This window comes from Spermophilus citellus (genome assembly GCF_964194105.1).
Source record: "Spermophilus citellus genome assembly, chromosome: 5".
Lineage (NCBI taxonomy): Eukaryota > Metazoa > Chordata > Mammalia > Rodentia > Sciuridae > Spermophilus > Spermophilus citellus.
Window position 1 is genome coordinate 44185436 of NC_138186.1, and position 21421 is coordinate 44206856.

The 21421-nt window shown below is 45.8% G+C and overlaps 2 protein-coding genes across 5 annotated transcripts; one reads left to right on the forward strand and one right to left on the reverse strand.

Annotated features, from left to right (window-relative positions):
* Nucleotides 1-3319: 3319 nt before the first annotated feature.
* GNL1 (G protein nucleolar 1 (putative)) lies at nt 3320-12904 on the reverse strand. Its single transcript, XM_081293865.1, has 12 exons — nt 12766-12904; nt 12181-12346; nt 11704-11840; nt 11416-11567; nt 11230-11301; nt 9868-10072; nt 9605-9700; nt 9048-9242; nt 4640-4818; nt 4402-4564; nt 4033-4173; nt 3320-3672 (listed from the first exon to the last, which is right to left on the reverse strand). Exons 1-12 carry the CDS (start codon nt 12836-12838, stop codon nt 3431-3433), a joined length of 1821 nt encoding a protein of 606 aa, XP_081149991.1. The 5' UTR covers nt 12839-12904; the 3' UTR covers nt 3320-3430.
* A 1009-nt stretch (nt 12905-13913) lies between these two features.
* PRR3 (proline rich 3) lies at nt 13914-21062 on the forward strand. 4 transcript variants are annotated; one of them, XM_081293908.1, is made up of 4 exons: nt 13914-14070; nt 14756-14818; nt 17427-17717; nt 18364-21059. In XM_081293908.1, exons 1-4 carry the CDS (start codon nt 13965-13967, stop codon nt 18468-18470), a joined length of 567 nt encoding a protein of 188 aa, XP_081150034.1. In that variant the 5' UTR covers nt 13914-13964; the 3' UTR covers nt 18471-21059. The 4 variants fall into 4 exon arrangements, with proteins under 4 accessions (XP_081150034.1, XP_081150037.1, XP_081150036.1 ...); XM_081293909.1 differs by lacking the exon at nt 13914-14070 and adding an exon at nt 16940-17121 and having other exon boundaries at nt 14753-14818; nt 18364-21062; XM_081293911.1 differs by lacking the exon at nt 17427-17717 and having other exon boundaries at nt 18364-21061.
* Nucleotides 21063-21421: the final 359 nt, after the last annotated feature.

Consider the following 21421-nt stretch of genomic DNA (forward strand, 5'->3'; position numbering starts at 1 on the left):
TTACTCTCCTCCCACCTACACCTTGATGATGCCTAGATCTCTGCCTGCAACTATGACCTCTCTCCAAGCTCCACTTACACGAACCCTGTCTCAGGAATCAGCCTACCCATCCAGTTGCTAAATCCAAAACAGAATGTGCACTCTTGACTTACCCTCCTCCTTCCCCACACACAAAACTATCCCAACACCCATCAATTCTGCCTCCCAAGCATTTCATAAACTATCTTCTTTCCATCTGCCACTACCTTGTTTCTGGCTTCCATTCTCTCCTCCTGAAATGGCTGCAAAAGCTTCTGATCTCTCCTTTCCAAACCAGTTATTACACTGCACCCAGTGAGCTAAGGCACAATTAACTCTCTCCTTTTTAATCTTAGGGTTAATGTTCTTGAATGTTCCTCTAGGTAGTCTACATTTTAAACATGGCTGGAAAGGCTCCACAGAGTTGAACCAAACCTTTCACTCCATCTTCACTTTCCCCCACTTCTCCAGGCACACTCTGCCCCAGCCATGTTGAACATGTTAGCCTCCCCAAGTTGTTATGTTCCTCAACCTTTGCTGTCTCCTCAGCCTGGAATATTTGTCTCTCCACATCAGCCTAAGTCTTGCCCAATCTTCAGGGCTCAACTTGGAGCTCTCTGTCCCTGCAGGTGGCTTCCTCTGACTCACCAAGACTGGCTAATCTGCTCCTATGGTGGTTCTCATAGAGCTTTTTTTTCAGTCTTATGAAGACACCACTATCCCAAGGGATCTTATACCACCCGTCTCACATCCCTTTTTTAAAACTGTCTAATTTTCCCCCACATTAAAATTGTCTATTTGTCTTTATTTTCCAATAAATTGTGAGTGCCACAAAAGATTCCTTCTACCCACTTACCAGTAACTGGCAAACAGTAATTGCTCAAAAAATGGTCAGTGGGTCAATGAATCCTTGGGGTGATTATTATCCATTATGTCAACTATATGACAGTACAATGGATACATGACAAGTAACACTTTCATAACTTATACAGTGCTATAAAGTTATTTTACTATTTAGTGTCTGGCAGTTCAACTCCTTGAGGGTAGAGTCAATACTTTGTTCAATTTTTTCTTTTGTCCCAGAACTCAGCATGTCTGACAAGACTGTTCTCAACCAGTTTTTGACTGTATTAATGAGTTTAAGAAATGAAGAAACAAGAGGCTCAGATAATTGAACCTCCCTGGCCCACACACATACTTGTTTCAGAATCAAGACAGAATCCAATCTGGAAGAAGGAAAGATTGGGAAAAAGTTTACATCTAAATGAAATTCCAGCATGGATGAGAGAAGCCCTGGTTTCTCTCCAAGAGACTGGCCAGCTGTGGGTATTGCCAGAGCTTCAGATCTCTATGGTCAAGTAATCCACTTAGTGGACATGACCCAGGCAAGAGGGGTATAAGGACAGAGGTTCTAGGAAGGTCAGCATAGAAGGGAGACTGGACCCTGGTTTCCTTTGTCCTTTGAATAAGTTTTAACCTCAGTCTTAGACACTAACATTGGAGCACTATCTATCCTTCTCCCTGACCTGTTTGTCCCTAATGTAACTACCTTTTCCTGGTGCTACTTTCCTGTAGAGTGAGTCACTGACAGAGGCTCAGGAAATCACACAGTCGAGCCCTTGAGTATATAAGGGTTGCCTCCTGCCAGGTCCTCAACATAAACATCCTCCTCCACAGTTCCCCAAGCCCAGCCAGCTCCTGATCACAATTCTTTGTGTCATCACCATCAGCATTCTGTGCCCAATCTTTGTCCCAGATGCTCCTGGTGAAACTTATGAGATGGCAAAAGACCAAGACAAGTAAAATTAATCCAATGTCTCACCACATCTCCTGAAGCACTGAAGTTGCCTGACTATCTCTGTGTATCATGAACTCAGTTAAGCTAGAATCACCTTTCCTTCATTAAAAGACCTATTTATGAGGCTGAGCCCCTAGATAAGACAGGTGGATTATTCTTTCAAATAGGACTTTTTCTCTTTTCTAGCACATCCTGGGTAGCCTTCAAGCACATTCATATGCTGGTTTTATTTAAATTTTGTACTAGAATGCAAATTTCAGGACTTTTGTTCTCACTGGACTAAAGGAGCCTGTCAGAATGTGTGGCCCAAACACCTTGGCCTCTTCTCAATGTAGTTTCCTACATTGATGGTCTCTGCTGGCATTAAAGAAACTGCTCCATGACCCAGCACCTCAATGGGATGCTTCTGAGTTAAGAAGATCTGATCCTTCCATTTCTCCTCACCCCTGCACTGAGTGGTTAACTCATAAAACTATACTTTTTTGCTACCACCCAACCCAGAGGACACTGTGGCAGTCAATAAAACACAGCCCAGTCTCCCTTTTCTCCAGGAATTCAAACTAAGAGTCTAGCTGCTTGCTTTAGCAAGGGTGAATCCCAGCAAGGCCTAAGTACCCCTGACTCACAAAAGAGCAAATCTCTGCTGAAATGCAGAAACGACACCCTAAGATGGCTCTGGCCACTGCTAACTTCTATCTCAGACCCTGACTGGGTCATCTTTGGTAAATGGACTACAAAGGCTGTTTCTGTGCCCTCCCCTATGTGGCTTGTACACTGTTAGCTGCCAAGCTTTTAAATAATGAAACTTAACATTGTACTTTAAGGGCTGTTCTGCTCAAATCATAAATGTGCACATCAGTTTTTTTGGCAGTAATTCTCTACTTGTACACATTTAATCAATGTTTTCACAAGCATTTTGTCTTAACTAAAAATCTATATCAATAGAAAGTCCTAGAATTATACTGTGTGAGCCCCCAGGATTATATAACATGCTTAATCCAAAAACTTGGGTGCCCAATGGGGTCTTGATTGTGCCCAGGCTTCAAATTTAGGCCAGGCACTGCTTGTGCATCTTTATATGATCAGTGCTTAGCACATGTCCAGATTCATGGTAAATCCTCAATAAATATTTGTGGACTCTGAAAAATCCCTGTAAAAACCTCACTTGGAGATGATAGCTTATGACACCTCTTACTGCTTCTTCTCCCAGAAGCTCCCGGTATAACCCAGGACTGGCAGCAGGGGGCGCACAGGGCTGCAGCTCAAATCAGGTTGAATGGCACAAACTCCAAAGGAGGTTTGAATTTAGACCTCTTTTCTCCATGAGGAAAATGGATTCTTAAGGTGCAAAGAGGGAAAGTGGGCAAAGGGCCTAAGAACCCACTGAACTAATTCCTAAGAGAACTTTCCTTTGCAAAGGGAATGCATGAGAATAGAGGGGAGGAGATAAATCTCCCACAGCTGTCAGCCCATAACTACCGCTCTCACCTCAGTTCACTTGGGGAAGGGGCTACAAAGCAGACAATCTTTATTCACAATTGGGGTGGCAAAGGGGAGATGCCTCCAGGTCAGTCCAAAAGCAAAGATAATGGGAAGTTGATACTAGGCGGGGACTCAGCACTCGTCCTCACCCAGTAGGGCATAAGGGTTTCGGGCAGCCAAACAGGACCCTGGAGCTGAGGTTGGGGTGTCCTCATCCCCTTCTCCCTCCTCATCTGCATCCCGGTCCTCCTCTCCCTCCTCCTCACAGGAGCTGCTCAGCTCTTCCTCTTCCTCCTCCTCCTCGTCACCTGATGGTCCCACCCTGCCCTGCAAAACCACCAGCTCCATGGTTTCTGGATGAGACTCCCAGGTGCCTGGGGAACCAAAACAAGAAAAAAAAAATGTAGAAGAATTTGCACAAGGAACTAAAGCCAGAGAAAGATGGGGAAGCGGCAAAGACCAGGAATAACAATAATTCTTATAGCTGCTGGAACCCGTTCATTCATTCAACCTCCCACATACAGATCCCTGAGCAGACACTCGGGCATATCAATTTCAATCTTCACAACCATCTTGCTTGAGGGTGATTGTTATCCTCATTTGCAAAAGAGAAAATTGCCTCAGAGATGTTAAAGAGTACAAAGCTGGCCAACAGGTACAGAACCAGGTCTGACCCCCTGGCCACTTTTGCCCACCCCAAAACAGGAGCTAGGGAAGAATATCTGGGTTCTGACCTTTCTGTTCATTGTAGCCTGGTGGATGGAAACACAGGCTGAGGCGGCCATCCACTGCCAGCCGCAGGAGGCTGTTGGCAGCTCTGTACACATCATTCCGAGCTGCCTTGGCTGTCTTGTAACCACGTTTCTCTGCCCAGGCTGGAGGGATAAAAGAGCAATAAGAAGGGAAGCCTGTGTATCAGGTACCAGTCACCCACCACCCAAAACATTCCAGGCCAGAGATCTTGGTAGTCCTGTCCAAAATCCTAAGAATGAGTGGACAGCCACTTCACCCTGGCAAAATCTAAGGAGAGGACAGCAAGGTAAAGGGAGAGAGGAGGAGAGAGCAGGCAAGGGAGGACAGCTGTACCCAGGCATGAAATTCACCTTCACAGATGTCCCAGGCACACCAGGGGTGCTCTGCTGAGGGATCCTCAGCCTCTGGGTGGCGCAGGTGAAGCAGGGCCTGTACAGGGATCCGGGAGGCCAGGTAGCCCACAGCAGTGTAGGGCTCCTGAATCTGGGCGATGGGGTAGATGCCAGCCAGAACCTGCAGGAACAGCACTCAGGATCTTCCTCAGCATCCTGCCTTCCATACCCACCCCCCCACCCTTGGCCCTCATACCTGCAACTGCCTGGGCAGCAGGGAGGGGAAGATAAGGCCTGGGCAGTCACAGAGCTTCACAGAGGGGGTTAGAAAGTAGGTCTGAAAGTATCGGGTGTGGCCTGGGGTTCTGGAGACACTCACAACCTTCCGCCCCACGAGTCCATTGATCAGTGAGGACTTCCCCACATTGGGAAAACCTGAGGGAGGCAAGGAAAGTGAATGTCTACTAGGCCCTTGCTCAGTGGCAGGCAGGACTCAGTGACTACAGATGAAAGGGGAACTAGGGCTCAGAATTTAAGGAAGTGGTATAACACTGCAAACTATAAATCAGGCCCTGGGCTGCCAGCTGTGAATCCCAGCCTCCCCACTTATGGCTCTGTGACCTCAAGACAATTTACTCAACTTTCTGAGCCTTTTTCTTCATTTTATAGGACAGATAGCTCCTACCTCAGAGTGGATCTGGGTAACATTGACAACAGATACAACTGCACAGGTCTAGGCCTACAACAAAGTACTCAACACAGGTGAGATTTGCATTTAATAATACCTATCGTGACTTGACAAGAAGACGACTGGCAGCCCTTGGGCTCACTGCCCCTCTCTTCACAACCACCACCACCACCTTCTTTCTGGTCAAGTCCACTTTCTGATTCCTCAATGCCTGAATCTCACTCTCAAAGTTTGTTTCCTTCACTCTACCTCAGGTACCCACACCCAAGGTCACACTAGGCCCTGTCACTTTATACCTCCAAAGTCTCAATTCCCCAAGTACTCCTCATCCCATGTTTCAAGCTAACTTATTCTGGCTCCTCTATCCCAATAGTTCTTTGCCCCTAACTCTATCAGGGTAACACTATACAACACTGATTCATTACCTCACTTTCTTTCATATCCACCTCAAAGTCCATGATCCAATTCTGCACCTATACATCTTGAGTTCCCAGGTCCCACCTCTTCCCCTCTATTTTACACTCCAGGCAAAACCCCAACTCTGTAAAATGCAATTGTCTGCCCATGCAATACCTGCTGCTGGGCAGTTAGTTGACAGTGGCTGGGAAAAGCCACACTGACAAACAGACTGAGCTTCTCAATAAAATGAAGTATCTTCTTTTTTTCCCCCAATATTTATTTATTTATTTATTTTTAGTTATAGGTGGACACAATATCTTTATTTATTTATTTTTATTTTTTTAGAGAACAAGTTTTATTTAAAGGATAGAACAGAAAGAGACTTCTCTCATCACAACATCATACATGTATTCCGTATAATGATGAGGGTCTCCTTCCATCTTCCGTACAACTCCCCTTCTCCCTCTTTTTCCTTCCCACCTCTCTTCCCTATTTAGTGGTAGTCTTCTTCTCATGCTCTTCCTCCTCATCCCATTTTGAGTCACCCCCCTTATATCAGAGAAGACATTCGGCATTTGTTTTTTAGGGATTGGCTAACTTCACTTAGCATAATCTGTTCTAATGCCATCCATTTCCCTGCAAATGCATGATCTTGTTATTTTTTAGTGCTGAGTAATATTCCATTGTGTATAAATGCTACATTTTTTAATCCATTCATCTATTGAAGGGTATCTAGGTTGGTTCCACTTTATTATTTTTATGTGGTGCTGAGGATCGAACGCAGTGCCTTATGCATTCTAGACAAGCGCTCTACCTCTGAGCCATAACCCCAGCCTCTGAAGTATCTTCTTTTGAAAGGAGAGAGAGGAAAAACAATTCTTTGACAAGCCCATTTCCCTGTCTTCCAACCTTAACTCCTTAAAAGACTTACTATTTCTTATTACCACTTTTATATGCCAACTTCTTTGTGAGTATAAACTTTAACATACAAAAAACCCCACACAGAACATGGATATGCAGCCCAAGGAGCTCCACAGCACCCAGCCATGAGCCCAGAGTGTGACATATTTGCTCAAAGGCCCCATGTGTCCCTCTCCATTATAACCCCCTCTCTCTTATCCTGACTTTTGAGGGATTCCACTTCTTACATTTCTTGTTAATTTATGACCTGTGCATTTCTGGACAATGTGATTTAATTTTGTAGTCTTTGAACTTATGCAGATGGAATTGTGCAGCATGGATACTGCTGTGTCTGGTGCCAACCACACATTACATGAGTTTCCCCATGTTGTTGCAATTGGGGAATCTCACATATTCTTCCTTCTCCTCCAAACCACTGAACACATCACCACACCTACTGAACAAGACTGCATTCTCCTCTCACTCCTCCTATTAGCCATATTTGACACAGCAGAACCCTCCTTTCTGTTTCAAGCACTCTTTATTTCACTTCCAGACATTTCCTTGGTTTTCTTTCCTCTCACTCTCCTTTGCTGGTTCCGCCTCCTTTTTCCAACCTCTAAGTGCAGGCTTGCCCTACAACTCAATCATTAGCCTCCTCTTCTTTCACATAACTTCTCCACTGTATTTCATCTAATCCCATGGCTTTAAATACCACCTATATACACCAGTGGCTCCCTAAATTTAAAGACCACTCAAATTCAAATTTCAAGTCCTCTTCTTTCCTTTAAGATCCAGATTCCTATACCCATGGCCTAGTCAACATCTCTGCATGGGATATTTCAAAACAATCTCAAATTTAATTTCTGATTCTTTATGATTCCTCTCTCCCTCCTCATCAGTCCTCCAAACCTGTTCTCTCCAGTCTTCCCAGCTCAGTATTTCCAGCTGCTTAGGACAAAAACATGGAAGTCCTTCTTTATTCCTTGCTTTCTCTTATGCACCAAATGCAAGGCATCAGCAGTCTCATTTTCTCTGCCTTTAAAATATATCCTGTTTCTGTCTCTGTCTCATCACCACCCCTTTCTTCCTCTTTCCTCCCTTCTCTCTCTAAGCAATTCTTATTTTTCTCCTAAGACTAATGGAGTAGCCACTGATTGCTTTCTTTGCTTCCTTTCTTATCCACCTTGTACCATTCATCTACTCAAAGGTAGAACTTCTAAAAAAGGATATCAAATCCTGTCATTCCCTGCTCAAAACCCACCACTAGCTTCTCATTAAAACTGAGAATAAAATTCAAAATGCACTTCATAGCCATAACACCCTACATCATGTGGTGCCTGGCAATCCTGCCTTCCTCCTTATCTTCCCTGGCTCTCATACTGCAATCTCCCTGACAGTCTTGCTGGTCCCAGTATCACCAAACCCATTCTTACCTCAAGACCCTCTCACTCACTAACACTTCTGGCTCCCAAGCCCCTTTCCCCAGAACTCTGAATGGCTTACTTCCTTTTCTTACCCAACTCTTTCTCACCTAAGTCCTCTCACCTGAGAACCTTCCAGAGGACCTTTCCTCTCCCAGAACTCTCTATCTGAGAGTTCTGGGAGAGGAAATAATATGATTTCAGATCTCTAATACATTTACTCACAAAAAAACAAGCTCCATGAGTTTTAGATGCTTTCTTTTATCTTCACATCAGTATTCCCATCCCTAGAACAGTACCTGGCATTTGGTAGGTGCTCAGTAAATATTTGTTGAATGGATGAATGAATGAAAACAAATAGATATACCCACACCCAGCAAAAACTCTCACTATCATACCACCCTAAAAACAAGTTAGTGCAGAGGCTACTGAGAGGAAAAAGGGCCCCTGAAAGGGAAAGAAGTCAGTGCAGGGAAAGAGGAGTAATCACTCAACAGTCAAGCATGTTTTTCACAAACACAACGGACACTGAGAGATAAGTCAGGGGTTCTTTCTATCTATCTACTAGCCACTCCATGTTCCTAGATTTATGGGCTAGGTCCTTTATGGTTCCAATGGTATCTCAAATACAACTTTGCCAAGGTCTCTTCTCATCCAAGATGAACCCAAGATGAAAGGGGCCCTGGAACCTAATCATATATCCATTTTTCCCCACTAGGATCTGAGACAAAGCTCTAATCAAGAAGAGACTCCCCCCATCACAGACTTAAAACGAAGGAGAAAACTAACACTGTGACCTGCTATGATTTAATGATCCCTGTATTAGAGTCTAATAACAGCTGAACAATGACTTTGTATAAATCACTCAAACAATGCCTGGCACACAGTAAAAGCCACACAAATGCTAACGTTTAATAATAATCACTACAATTGCTAATGTTACTATTGCCAGACACCACTGAACTCTCTCAATACTACTCCTTTCACATTCATTCTTTGAACTGGGTATAAACATCCTCATTTTTAAAATCAAAGTAACTGAGACTCAAAGAACTTGCTCAAAATCATACAGCTGAGAAGAGATGAAGTTTACATCCACACTAGCAGACGGCCTCCTCTGCCATGCCTAAGACCACTGGCAGAAGTCACCCCTCAAAGATCCTGGGGCCTAATAAGGACAGATCATTCCTCCTTTCCAAATACTGAAACTCAGCACTTCTGGGGCCTTTGTGAGCAGATCGCTGCTTCCTTACCCACACAGCCGATGGTCACCACCCCATCCTTGTAGTGTTCCCGTGTTGGGCCAGCTGGCTCCATTGCTGAGTCAGTCTGCTGTTCCACCAGGACTACAGGCCCATCCTCTTCTTCCTCCTCCTCCCCAGAGCCATTGCCCCAGGTGGCCCCAGCCACATCTCGAGCAATCTTCTCCCGCCAGCTGCTCAAGTCCACTGTTCAGAAAAAAGATAAAGAAGGTTTCCTGGGGCCTCTGTGTATGATGGCATAGCTGCATAGCTGGTGTCACTAGCATATTCTGGAGTCTCACAGTGACAACCTGCACAACTGCAGACCACAATCTCCCCAGACTTCACTTGATCCCACCCTTGAGCCATATGCATTTTTCAGAGTTTCTGAAAAGTACCAGAAAAACTGAAAGCAGCAATCCACTAAGGATTCTACCTATCTCCTGCCTCTCTTGTCCCACCAAGCCAGGCTGTTCTTTATTCTATCCCCCTTGTGCCCATCCATAATAGAGGGTAACAAAATGATTCTGGATCTTAGATCTCCCCCATGACCTCCAAGGATCACACACCTTTACCCACAGTGATGGCTTCACAGGCTCTCAGCAACTGTTCTGGCCCCAGGGCCCTAGTCCATCCTCTCCCCCGCCTCCGACTCTTCTTCAAGACTAGAATCAAAATGCACAGAGCAGTTATGCTTAGGCTTTTACACCTCATCTCTCCCACCACCCTCAGGCCCCCAGTTAGGTACCACCTTGCCAACAAGCCTCTCTGTTTTTCCCTTTGCCCCCTGTCAACCATCTCTCCCATGCTGCCCTCCTCAAAGCCCACTCACCACTAGAGTCCTGTGGAGTGCGGGGGTCCCGAGGGAAAGAGGTAAAAAGGACGATGTGGAGTTGAGGATAATGTTGGTGGAAATAATGCTTCCAGGCAACCACAAGAGCTGGTGGAGCCAGATCCACCTTATTCAAGACCAGCACGAGAGCCAGACCAAGTTCTCCAGTCACATACTCATAAAGTGCTGGTGGAAAATTCACAACCTGGGATAGAAGAATGAGAGGTCATCCCAGAGTTCTCTGTCTCCAGCTCCCCACTCACGAAGCACATTCAGAGACAAAACCCTGGCAGTAGCAAATTCTGGGGTGAAAACAGTAAATCAGCCAAACTGAACAATAAGGACAAAGCAGGGGTTAGTGATACCTGTGCAAGTCTCAGGGGGCTTCTGACAGGTCATGATTAGCATTTGAAGTGAACCAAAAATAAGATAAGGAAATAGCAACACCTTACATACTGAAGTAAAGACTAGAATCAGGAATAGAAATGAGGGTCAGGGTAGAAATTATTATGTATTGTGTGCACATAACTGTACAAGTGTGTACACATGCATATGAGCATGCATCCAAGTATATGCTTATAGATGCAAGTTTATGTGTTGAGTATGAATGACTACAAACATGAGTATGTGTAAATGTGCCTCTGTGTATGAATATACACATGCATACATGTATTTGTGAATATGTGTGTACACATTCGTTAAGGACTTCCAACCTAAATGTCCCCACAGACTTCCCTTTCTCCACTGGAGGACCACAATGAAGTGGCAGAATCAGGAATCACAGGGCAGTCCAGCAGCACAGCCTACAGCCTTAACTACTACCCTAACATTCCAGGTAGTTTCTGCAGCAACCGAGGTAGACAGGCTAGAGAAATGAAATAAGGAAGAAAAGGCATCTTTGGGCTGGGCAGGAGGAAGCCCCCAGTTGCCTTCATTAGAATCCCTGGAGCTTCACACTGGAATTTTTTTTCCCATAACACTTTTATTTTATTTATTTTTATGCAGTGCTAAGGACCAAACCCAGTGCCTCACATGTGCTAGGCAAGCACTCTGCTACTGAGCCACAACCCAGCCCCACACAGTGGGATTTTCTATTGGTTTATCTCTGGTGATGCTGTAAGACAAGACATGCAGCTTCTCATTAGAGGATATAAAAAAGGAGTCAGCTAGCCAGGATAGAAGCAACAGACTATGGCAAGACACAAACAGAAAAATTAGTTCCTGACTGCAGTTATCAGCACACAGTAGATAGGGTAAAAAGAAAGGAAGGACAGCTCTCTGTTTTTCAAATTCTACCTCTGACTTTTACCCATAAGAACCTGACCCTCTTCCCCCTTGCCCACCCTCATCCCAAGTACTCACTGGATGACGAATATCAGTGATGAGCAAGACAATATCAGACATCTCTAACACTCGCCATAGCTGCCTCCACGTCTGAAAAGACAAGATCAGAAGAGAATCTGAACCCAGAATTCCTTTCCAGTCTGATTCCAGAAAAATTTGTCCATGGATCACACTACCCCATTCCTGTCCCCATTCTATTGTCACCTCTAGATTGTGCTCAAAGTAGCTGAGTTTCTCTGAAGTATAAGCCCCGTGTATCTTCCCAAGATACTCCTGAAAACTTCGTTCCTCCTGGCTCATTAGCTGCTCCTTGGACATCTCATAGCTCCAAGGAGGACGCCGGGGAAAGTCCAGGACTGAGAAAACAGTAAGATGTTTTCAGCATTAAAGTGTGCATCCCAGATCCCTCCTTCCTCACAGTCAACCCTTACCCTTCCAAACTCTCCAAGCCCCTTGCGTGGGAAACACCAATCTTGTCTTGTCCTCACTCACCTGAGCCAGGCTGATAGACCTCCCGTATGTCCAGTTCCAACACCTCAGCACTGAGGGGCTGTAGCACTTGCTCCCGGGCTGCTCTCTTTCTCCTCTCCACCTCCTCCCGACTGTCCCGCTCAAAATGAAGCCGGTATCTAAGGGAAGAAGTATCATACATCCAGCAAGACCACAACCCCTACCCCTACCTCATCCCCACAGAAAACAAAATTTCTTCTCTTCAATTGTTCAAATTTCCTTTCAGTCAAGTCCCCCTTTCATAGAAGACAGGGCCAACCCCTTCTAAAAGCCAAACTCTCGGGTCGCTCTGGAAGGGAGAATTATGGCCTGCTCCGGCAGAACAGTGGCATTCCGGCCTCACCCTCTACACTTTCAAATGTCCACCAACAGCAGCTAGCTTTCCCTCAACACTCCCACTTTCAAGAAGGCGGGCAAGCCCGGGCCAGAGCTCCACTCCCTCCCTCACCCCTCCCTCACCGATTTGGATCATAAACTCGTGGACCCAGGCCCTGGGAAGGCTGCTGGTTGAGCCTGCGGATTTGTTGGGTCACAGATTCCCCATCAGAGGTATCGGTCTGCTCCTCCCGCCGTTCCCGGCTCCCGCTGCGGCTGTTGGAACTGGAGCGCAGCCCATCTTGAAGCCCTGCAGAGAGGGAAGAGTGACGCCAGTGCAGGCTAGCTCTCAGGGGCCAAAAGACCCCCCTACCTGGACCTCCTGGCTCTCCTTCAGCCCATCCAACTACTTTTGAAGCTTGGTCCTCGGGGCCTCCTTCTCCAGGACCCTCCGGGTGTGCGTGGGGGTAGTCACTCTTCCAGGGAATTGCTGGGATGGCGCCCCGTTTGAGCTGGAGGGACTCCCCTCCCCCAACTCTTCATCCTTTCCCATCCCTTCCAGACAAGGGGGGGCGCGCTGGAATATGGGAATCCCCTCCGCGGTTGCCCACGCAGATCCGCGCGGGCCCACTCCCCCTCCCACGCCCCCCCAGAGGTGCGGCAGGCACACCCCTCCTTCCAGATGTGCGGGAGCCCGAGTCCCGCCCCCTCCTCCACTCCCGCACTGACCTCGCTTCCGCTCCCGTTTGTCCTGCAACTGCTTCTTCTTCTGCTTCACGCTGAAGGGCTTCTTCCTCGGCATGGCCCGGACCAGTCACCTGGCCCGCCCTTCGCCGAGCTACAGCCGCCTCAACTGACTCCCCCCGTAGTCCCCGCCGCAAGGGCCCGGGACCCTTGAGGAGGCGGAGCTATCAGGTGACGTCAGCGGGAGGGCACCACCGACTTGCCGCGGCGGTCGGGATGGAAAGCGCACGGGGGAAACAGTCACTTCCCTCTAGAAGTGAGGCGAGAGGGTGATGCGGGGTGGACTACCAACACACGAGAGCCAGTAGCACCGAGAAGGCGCAGCGGCGGCGAGGAAAGAGGCGCGCGTGGGAGGATCGAACTAACTCCGTCACGGATTCTACCAACGAGCGCCCGGTGAAGGGGGGACGCGTGTCATCACTACCTTGCGCTCCGGGGAGAAGCTACCACTCACCTGGAGGGGGCGGCGGAGAGGAGGAGGGCGGGTCCTACTACCCTGGGGAAAGGGAGGCGTGGACACGTTGAAGCTACACTACCAACCCGGGAACTTGACGTTAGTGGAAAGCCGAGACTGCGCGTCCAAGGAATAAAACCAGGTTGCTGTGTTACACTGGGTGCACGGTCAGAGGTCTTGAGGGACGGTTGGAGGTTCTGGGTGCCGACCTGCTGGGACCCAAATTCCCTGTGGGAACGACGAGAAGAAGCAGGCTTATAGATCCTAAGTGCAAGCGCAGACCAGAAGAGAAATCCAGTTGGGACAGGACTTTTGGAGACGGGTCCGAGAGCACGAAGTTGTGCCTGCAGCCGTTACCATAGTAACCGCGGACCGGATGTGGCGATTTTAAGACGCGACAGGCCTTTCCTCTCAGGCTTTCTGGCCCGAAAGCTTGCCGACTCTGTGGCACTGTGAAAGCTACTTTTCACCGTGGAGAGAGTTTTTTTAAGCACTTGTAGAAACGCGGCAAAGAGAAGAGTTAGTGTTTTCGCCCTGCCTGGCAGAGATATAAGGAGGCGGTTTACATGAGAATGCAGCCACAGCCAAAAGTTCTCAGCTGCCTTCCGGAAGTGGAGTGGCGGGAACCTTGGCCTCAGTGCCCACCGCCCCCCGGAAGCGGAAACAGAATCTCAGCGTGCCCCTTCCTCACTGCCTTCCAAATCCCGCTGCAGCCATTGCCGCAGCCACGATGCCGAAACGAAAGAAGCAGAATCAGCAACAGCAGCCGCCGCCACAGCAGCCACCATTGCCCGAGCGGGAAGAGACTGGAGATGAGGAGGATGAGAGTCCCATAGGTGAGGGGCCTGGGAAGGGTGTGCACATGCTTGTCAGCCATTCCAGACCAGGGGCTAGGACTGCTAAAGTGCGGGGGAGGGGGCTCTAACGGAAGGAGGAAGGGCGCACGCGCGGGGGTGGGGCAGAGGAGGCCTGTTGATGGTAGAACCTTGAATGAGGAGTTCTCCTACTTGAGCCCTCAAGCTCAATCCCAGGCCCAAACCTTTCTGGACCAGGCGGAGGAGGAGAGGGCAAAGAGCCCGTTTGCGCAGCCGCCGAATGGCAGGGGAGAGGGGCAGTAAAGATATCACATTGCAATGACAGGGTTGACAATTTGTGACCACATTTCACAGGGAAGGTGGAAGTACAGCCTTCTGTAAACCGCTCCCCTGAGGAAAGGTCTGATTGGCCAGCAACTAAAGGTTGAACCTTTGGATTATCTCTGAAATCACCTGGGATGTTATGGATAGTAGCAGTGTAAGGCAAAGATAAATTGTCAGTGCCCTTTGATTGAGTCTCCACTTTTTGCCAAACCTGAAGCAGCGTTACAAAGGGCAGATAGACGAGGTGAGAATTTGCAACACCGTTGAGAACATAATTGATCTTACACAATGAATTGAGAAATGAGTAATAGAACAAAAACACATAAAGGAACATCAGTTCTTTAATCTGTTTTGATGACCATATTTTCGTGTCTACTCTTAGGACCACCCAGCCTTCTGGGCCCTCCTCCCATGGCCAATGGAAAGCCTGGTGACCCCAAGTCAGGTGAGGAGGAAGGGCCCTGATTCTTGTTTCAGGCCCAGAGGAAGGGAGCAGGGGAGGGAGTAAAACTCATCAGAGACTTAAAGTAAAAAAATTGAGGATTCTGTATCTGATGGAGAAAAGTTGTGTATTCACGTCTTTGAAAACTCAATGTTGTAAAAGTTGTCATTTCTTCCCAAAGTAATCTCTAGATTCACTGCATTTCCTCTCAGAATCCCTGTCATGTTTTTGTGGAAATAAATATTTGACATTATTATATGAAAATGCAGAGGATATGGGTGAGAGACCACCAAGACATTCTTAAAGTAGGAGGGCTTACTATGAAAACCAAGACTTACAGTAAAGCTCCAGTAGTTATAAAAATGTGATTTGGGCACAATAATGGATATATAAGTCAATAGAACAGTTTAGCATCCAATAATAGACCCACAGATCTAGGAACACTTCGTTTATGTAAAGGTAGAACTGAAGAAGTAGTATTTTCAATAAATGAAGCTGAACTGATTGGACATTCATGTGGAAAAAATGAAATCTGACTTCTTCAGATTTCAGTGATCAGATGCAAATGTCAGTCCAAATGAACTGAAGTGTGAAAAGTGAAAATCATTCTTTTAGAAAGTAAATTTGAGAAAAGCTAAGAGTTTTTAAACATGTGTACTAATCATAAAAGAAAGATTGATAAATTTAACATCAGATAAGCATGTGTTAATCATGGCATCATTAAGAAATTAACAGAAAGCCTTAGAGTAGAAGATATTTGCAACAAATATAATCAATAAAGAGTTTAGGGCTGGGGATGTGGCTCAAGCGGTAGCGCGCTCGCCTGGCATGCGTGCGGCCCGGGTTCGATCCTCAGCACCACATACCAACAAAGATGTTGTGTCCGCCGAGAACTAAAAAATAAATATTGAAAATTCCCTCTCTCTCTCTCTCCTCTCTCTCTCTTTAAAAAAAAAAAAAAAAGAGTTTATATATAAGATATAAATAGGAACTTTTTCTGAGACAGTCCATTAGAAAAATTGACCAAAAAAAAAGAAAGGCACCTTATAAAAATGGAGATCTAAATACAAGAATGTGTGAACATGTACTTAATATCCTTAATTATCAAATAAATACTACTTTGAAATTAGAACATACTACTTTGAAATTAGAACTTCTGCATTGAGGGGATTGTAAGATGGTACAACCATCTTTCATAAACAGTATGGAAACTCCTCACAAAGTTAAAAATAAAGCTACTATATGATCTAACACTCCTATTTCTGGATTTTTTATGCAAAAGAATTAAAAGGAGTGTCTTGAAGAAATATCTGTATTTTCATTCACTGTAGCACTATTCATAGTACCCAAGAGCCGGAAGCAACCCGAATACTCATTGTCAGAAAAGTGGATTCAAAAAAAAAAGGTGTAAACAAAATGCTGTCATACACTACAGCTGGGATAAACCTTGAGAACATTATGCTAAGAAATAAGCTGGTCACAAAAGATGGTATGATCTTACTTCCATGAGTATCTAAAATCACATTCAAAGAAACAGAACTGGGTACTGTGGTATGCGCCTGTGATGCCAGCTACTCAGGAGGCTGAGGCAGGAGGAAGGTGTTTGAGACCAGCCTAAGCAGCATGGTGAGATACCCATCTCAAAAAAAAAAAAAAGGAGGAATAGAAAAAGAATTGGTGGGATGGTGGTTAGTAGTAGCCCAGGAGAGGGGCAGGGAGTTGTATAAAATTTAAGTTTTGCAAAATAAAGTTCTGGGGAATTGTTTCACAACATATGAATATACTTAACACTACTAAACTGTGCATTTAAAATAGTTAAGATGGTAAACTTTTATATATATGTAGTTTTTACCACAAACAGTCTGCCACTTCTCACAACAGAAAGACAAAATAACAAGTGTTTTTGAGGCTATGGAACTACTCCTTGGAGTGTAAATTGGTACCACTACTTTGAAACAAAGTTTGACAATATCTATTAAACTTGACTATCTGTTACACTTGAATGTGCATACGTTCTTTGACCTAGCAATTCCTCTGCTACCTACCTATATACTCAACAGAAATACATACGTATGTGTAACAAAGACATATAAAAAATGTTCATAGCAACATTTCTTGTTATAGCCCCAAACTGGAAACCACCCACATGTCCATCATCAGTAGCATGGATAAATCAGTTGTTTGTATGCATGCAATGGGATACTACACTGCAATGAAAATTAATGAACTACTGCTACAGGCAAACTGGATGAATCTCACAAACATGATGTTTCGCAAAAGGAGCCAGACACAAAAGAATACAGACTGTATGGTTTAATGTATGCAAAGTTCAAAAACAGGCAAAAACTAATCTGTGATATTACAAGTCAGAATGGTGGTTACATTTGGGGAGGGGGAAGGGATACTTCAGTGGATCTTTTGAAGTGCTAATAAGGCTCTATCTCTTCACCTAGGTGGTGGAAACACAGGTGTGTTTGTTTTGTGATAATTGAGCTGTGCACTTAAAACTGGTTTATCTTTGTCTATATGCTGTACTTCAGGGGAGGGATCAGGCTTCTGTGTCAGGAATAAGCTGCCCATTGGTCACCTTTCTGTGTCTTTCTTTGTCCAGCTCTTCACAGAGGTCCTCCAGGATCAAGGGGACTGATGATTCCACCACTGCTGAGTCTCCCACCTCCTCCCCGGGGCAGAGGCCCAATCCGGGGAGGCCTCGGCCCCAGGTCTGGCCCATATGGTCGTGGTTGGTGGGGGGTCAGTGCTGAACCCCCTTTTCTGGGGCCAGGCCATGGGGGTCCCTCCAGGGAAAGCTTTCACAAAGAGCAGAGAAACCCTCGAAGGCTCAAAAGCTGGTCTCTTATCAAGAATACCTGCCCGCCTAAGGATGGCCCCCAGGTTATGGAAGGTGAGGTCCACTTTGTTATGCCTGTGCATATTTCATACCCATTAAATCCCAGTGGCCTAATTCCCAGGATTCCCACGACTCCTCTCTTTGGGGCTGTATTTATTTATTTACTTACTTATTTTATTTTTTCCCCCTTTTGTGATTCTGGGGATTGAATCTAGGGCCTCGGGCATGGCAGGTAAACACAATACCATTTAACTACACCCTCACCCCCTGGACCAACTTTTTTTTTTTTCCCCTCTAAGTACTGGGGATTGAACCTGGAGTGTTCTACCACTGAATTATACCCCCAGCCCTTTTTATTTTTTAGAGACAGGGTCTCTTAGTTACCCAGGCTGGCCTCAAACTTGGCCTCCTGCCTCTGTCTTGAGTCACTGAGATTACAGGCATATATCTATACCTAGAAGAACTAGTCCTAAATATTCTTTCTCCCAGGAGAAAGACTACCATTTCAAAATCCTAGAGGGCTAGGAGTTTACTTCAGTGGTAGAGTCTGCACGTAGCACACCCAAGGCTCCTGCTAAAAAAAAGCCAAAGTACCTGTAAGTAGTAGAAGGTAGCAAATCTGGCTTTATCTCTGCTTTTCATGGCATTTGTTTTCTGTCTTACTCAGATTTAAACTTACCTATTTTTCACTTGTTCACAGACAAATCTGACCGCCCCGTCTGTCGACACTTTTCGAAAAAGGGCCACTGTAGATATGAAGACCTCTGTGCCTTCTACCACCCAGGCGTCAATGGACCTCCTCTGTGAGACTGTGCCTTCCCATCCAGGCTGGAAGGAGCCCTCTGTGACCCAGCGGCCATGTATTTCCCTGTGGCCCTGTGATGGCTACTGTGAGGCTCTTCCACCCAACACCCTCGGTCAATGACACGTCCACCCCCATCCACCACCTCCCTGGTTTGGGGTCCAGAGTTGTGTTTCATCACTGGTGCGCAGTGCGCTCTGTATTCTGATCCAGCCTCCAGAGACATGCCTTCGGGACCCCTTGCTCCCTTCAACTGCCTCCTGGATCTTCTTCCCTTTCGCCAAATGACTGCTGAACAGGAAACCTCTTTGGTGCTGTTTCTTGTGCATCTGTCCACCTGTCCCCAGTACTGCCCTCAATTCCTGAGAGCCCTGGAGCGGTTTCCTACCCACTTTAGCTGCTTATTTTAAGTCCTTTTTATGTGACATCCCAGTGTTTTCAGCTGCTTGGGAAACTCGCCAGGTTTTCTGACCTGGGGTCAAGTTTGGGTGACTGGTACAGAGTTGCTCCCTGAAAGGCAACTGCCCCTGCTTTTGGATTTCGTAGTTTCTCTGTCAGTAGCATGATCCCCACCGCTATGGTCTGTGATCACTGTGCTTTGTGAAACTGTGCATCCCCTCGTAGCCTCTCTCAGTGTCCGTGGCATTTTTGTGATTTCCCAACACTAGAATAAGTTTTTCTGCCAAAATGAGTGAGGCTCTTGGTGCCCTCTAGACTTTCCCCATATCCCAACTTGGGAGAATCGTGAAACTCCACAAGACTGCCTCCCTGGTCCTCCTTGTACTTCTCCTGGTGTTGATTATTCACAGGCCAATGATGTCTTGTAAAGCCTCAGATGGGCCTCCCTACCCAGCTCCTTTTCAGCCTGTTTTAGTTAGACTATGTCATTGTGAAGCCACCAGCCCTTTCCATTTGAATTCTGTGAATCTCCACCTGGCCTATCTATGGGTGGAACCTGGACAGTACTGTTGCTCTCTTCTGACACTCTTCCCTCACATCCCTGGCACTGGTTGTTTTCTGTGAAAACAGCAGTGAACAGGTTCAGTTTTGAGCTGGCCCTGAGGAAATGGGTCAGGAGTTGTGTGGGCAAGAGGGAGGGATGAGAGCGTTGGAGAACTGAGAATGAATTTTTTTTCTTTTTAACATTTTTTTATATTAGTAATAAATGCAGTGGAAACCAGCATTTCCTTAATCCCAGTGTTCTAGTCATTCAGATGGTGGTGATGGAGAATGCAAGTCTCTTCCAGCCCAAGATAATTTTTGGGGTCCCTTTAGCCAACAAGCATCAACCAAACCAGGCTACATTGTGGTCAAGGGCACAGAAGAAAGGAAAAACAGGTGGCTGGGGAGTAATTTTTATTTCATGTTTGTCAGTTTGTGTATATGAAGTAGAAATGATGAAGCAGTCAAATGCTCTATGACTGAGTTCCTGTGGGCAAGGCAGTATACCAGACACTAAAGATAACAGCTAAAACCAGTGCATTTTAAATCACCTTCCAAGGAAACATGTTCATCAAAAATCACAAATAGCCAAGTACCACATGCTTGTATTCCCTTGCCACTCAGGAGACTTGAGGCAGGAAGATCACAAGTTCAAGGCCAGCTGGGCAGTTGAGTGAGACCCTGTCTCAAAAAGTAGAAAGGGGGCTGAGATTGTAGCTCAGTATTATATTGTTTGCCTAGCACATGTGAGACGCTGAGTTCAATCCTCAGTACTACATGCAAATAAAATAAAGGTACTGTGTCCCATCTACAACTAAAAATGTTTAAAAGAAAAGGCTGAGGGTATAGCTCAAGTGTTAGAAGTGTCTCTGGATTCGATCCCTAGTCGTGAAGGGGGGACACACAAATACCTGTGAAATTAGAGAGACAGTGAAAGGGGAGAGTATGATAAAATCAGAAAGGGAAATGATACCCAAGATAAGTTCTGAAAGAAACAAAGAGGTGGGATGGGAGGGTAGTCCCAGTAAAGGTGTTTAATGATAGAGATGAAGGATGTGGTAAAGAAGGTAGAACAATGAGAAATTGACCACTCAGGGTTGCAGAACATAAGGATTTAGATCTTAAAGGAATTTTAAAGTTTTGCATACTGGTGAGGATCATGGATCCATTGGGTTTTTCCAAAACAGATCCATTTGTAGCTGGGTGCAGGGCACGCACCTATAATTCCAACAGCTTGGGAGGCTGAGAATCATGAGTTCAAAGCCAGCCTCAGCAATGGCGAAGCACTAAGCAACTCAGACCCTGCCTCTAAATAAAATACAAAATATGGCTGGGGTGTGGCTCAGTGGCTGAGTGCCCCTGAGTTCAGTCCCCAGGTTTCAAAAAAAAAAAACCCAAAAAACTCCATTTATATGGAAATGGCCTGGCTAGAAGGTTGCTTCAGTTAATACAGATGAGCTGTGATGGTGGCGTAGATTTGGGTAGTCAAGTTGGAGAAAAGTAGACATTTGTAAATAACAGGTCAAAATGAACATACTTTTAGATTTTCTCCAGGTTATTCTGGCTTACATATCTCTATTTAAAAAAAAAAACATTTTACTGTACGTGCAGTTTATCGTAGCTGAATCATACTGGGAGAAAACAGGCAGCCACTAATTTTGGCTTGGTTGTCTTAAGACATCCAAGCATAGGTAAGTGCTTGGATGGATATACAGGTTTTGATAGATTACTAGAAACATTGATATGTGTCATCTGCATATAGGTGATGGTTGAAGCCACAATCATGCATGTATTCTAAAGCACCTACCATGTCTCAGATAACCAGGCTTAAGTATTACAGTTGTAATGCCTTAAGTTAGTCTTAAGTAAACAGTTAATTTCTCTCACAAAAGATAGTCCAATGCATATGTGACAATCATGCCACCACAAGGCCCTTAGGTATTCAGAACACAGAACTGCTGGACATGGTGATGCATATGTGTAATCCCAGCCACCACAAAGCCTGAAGCCAGGA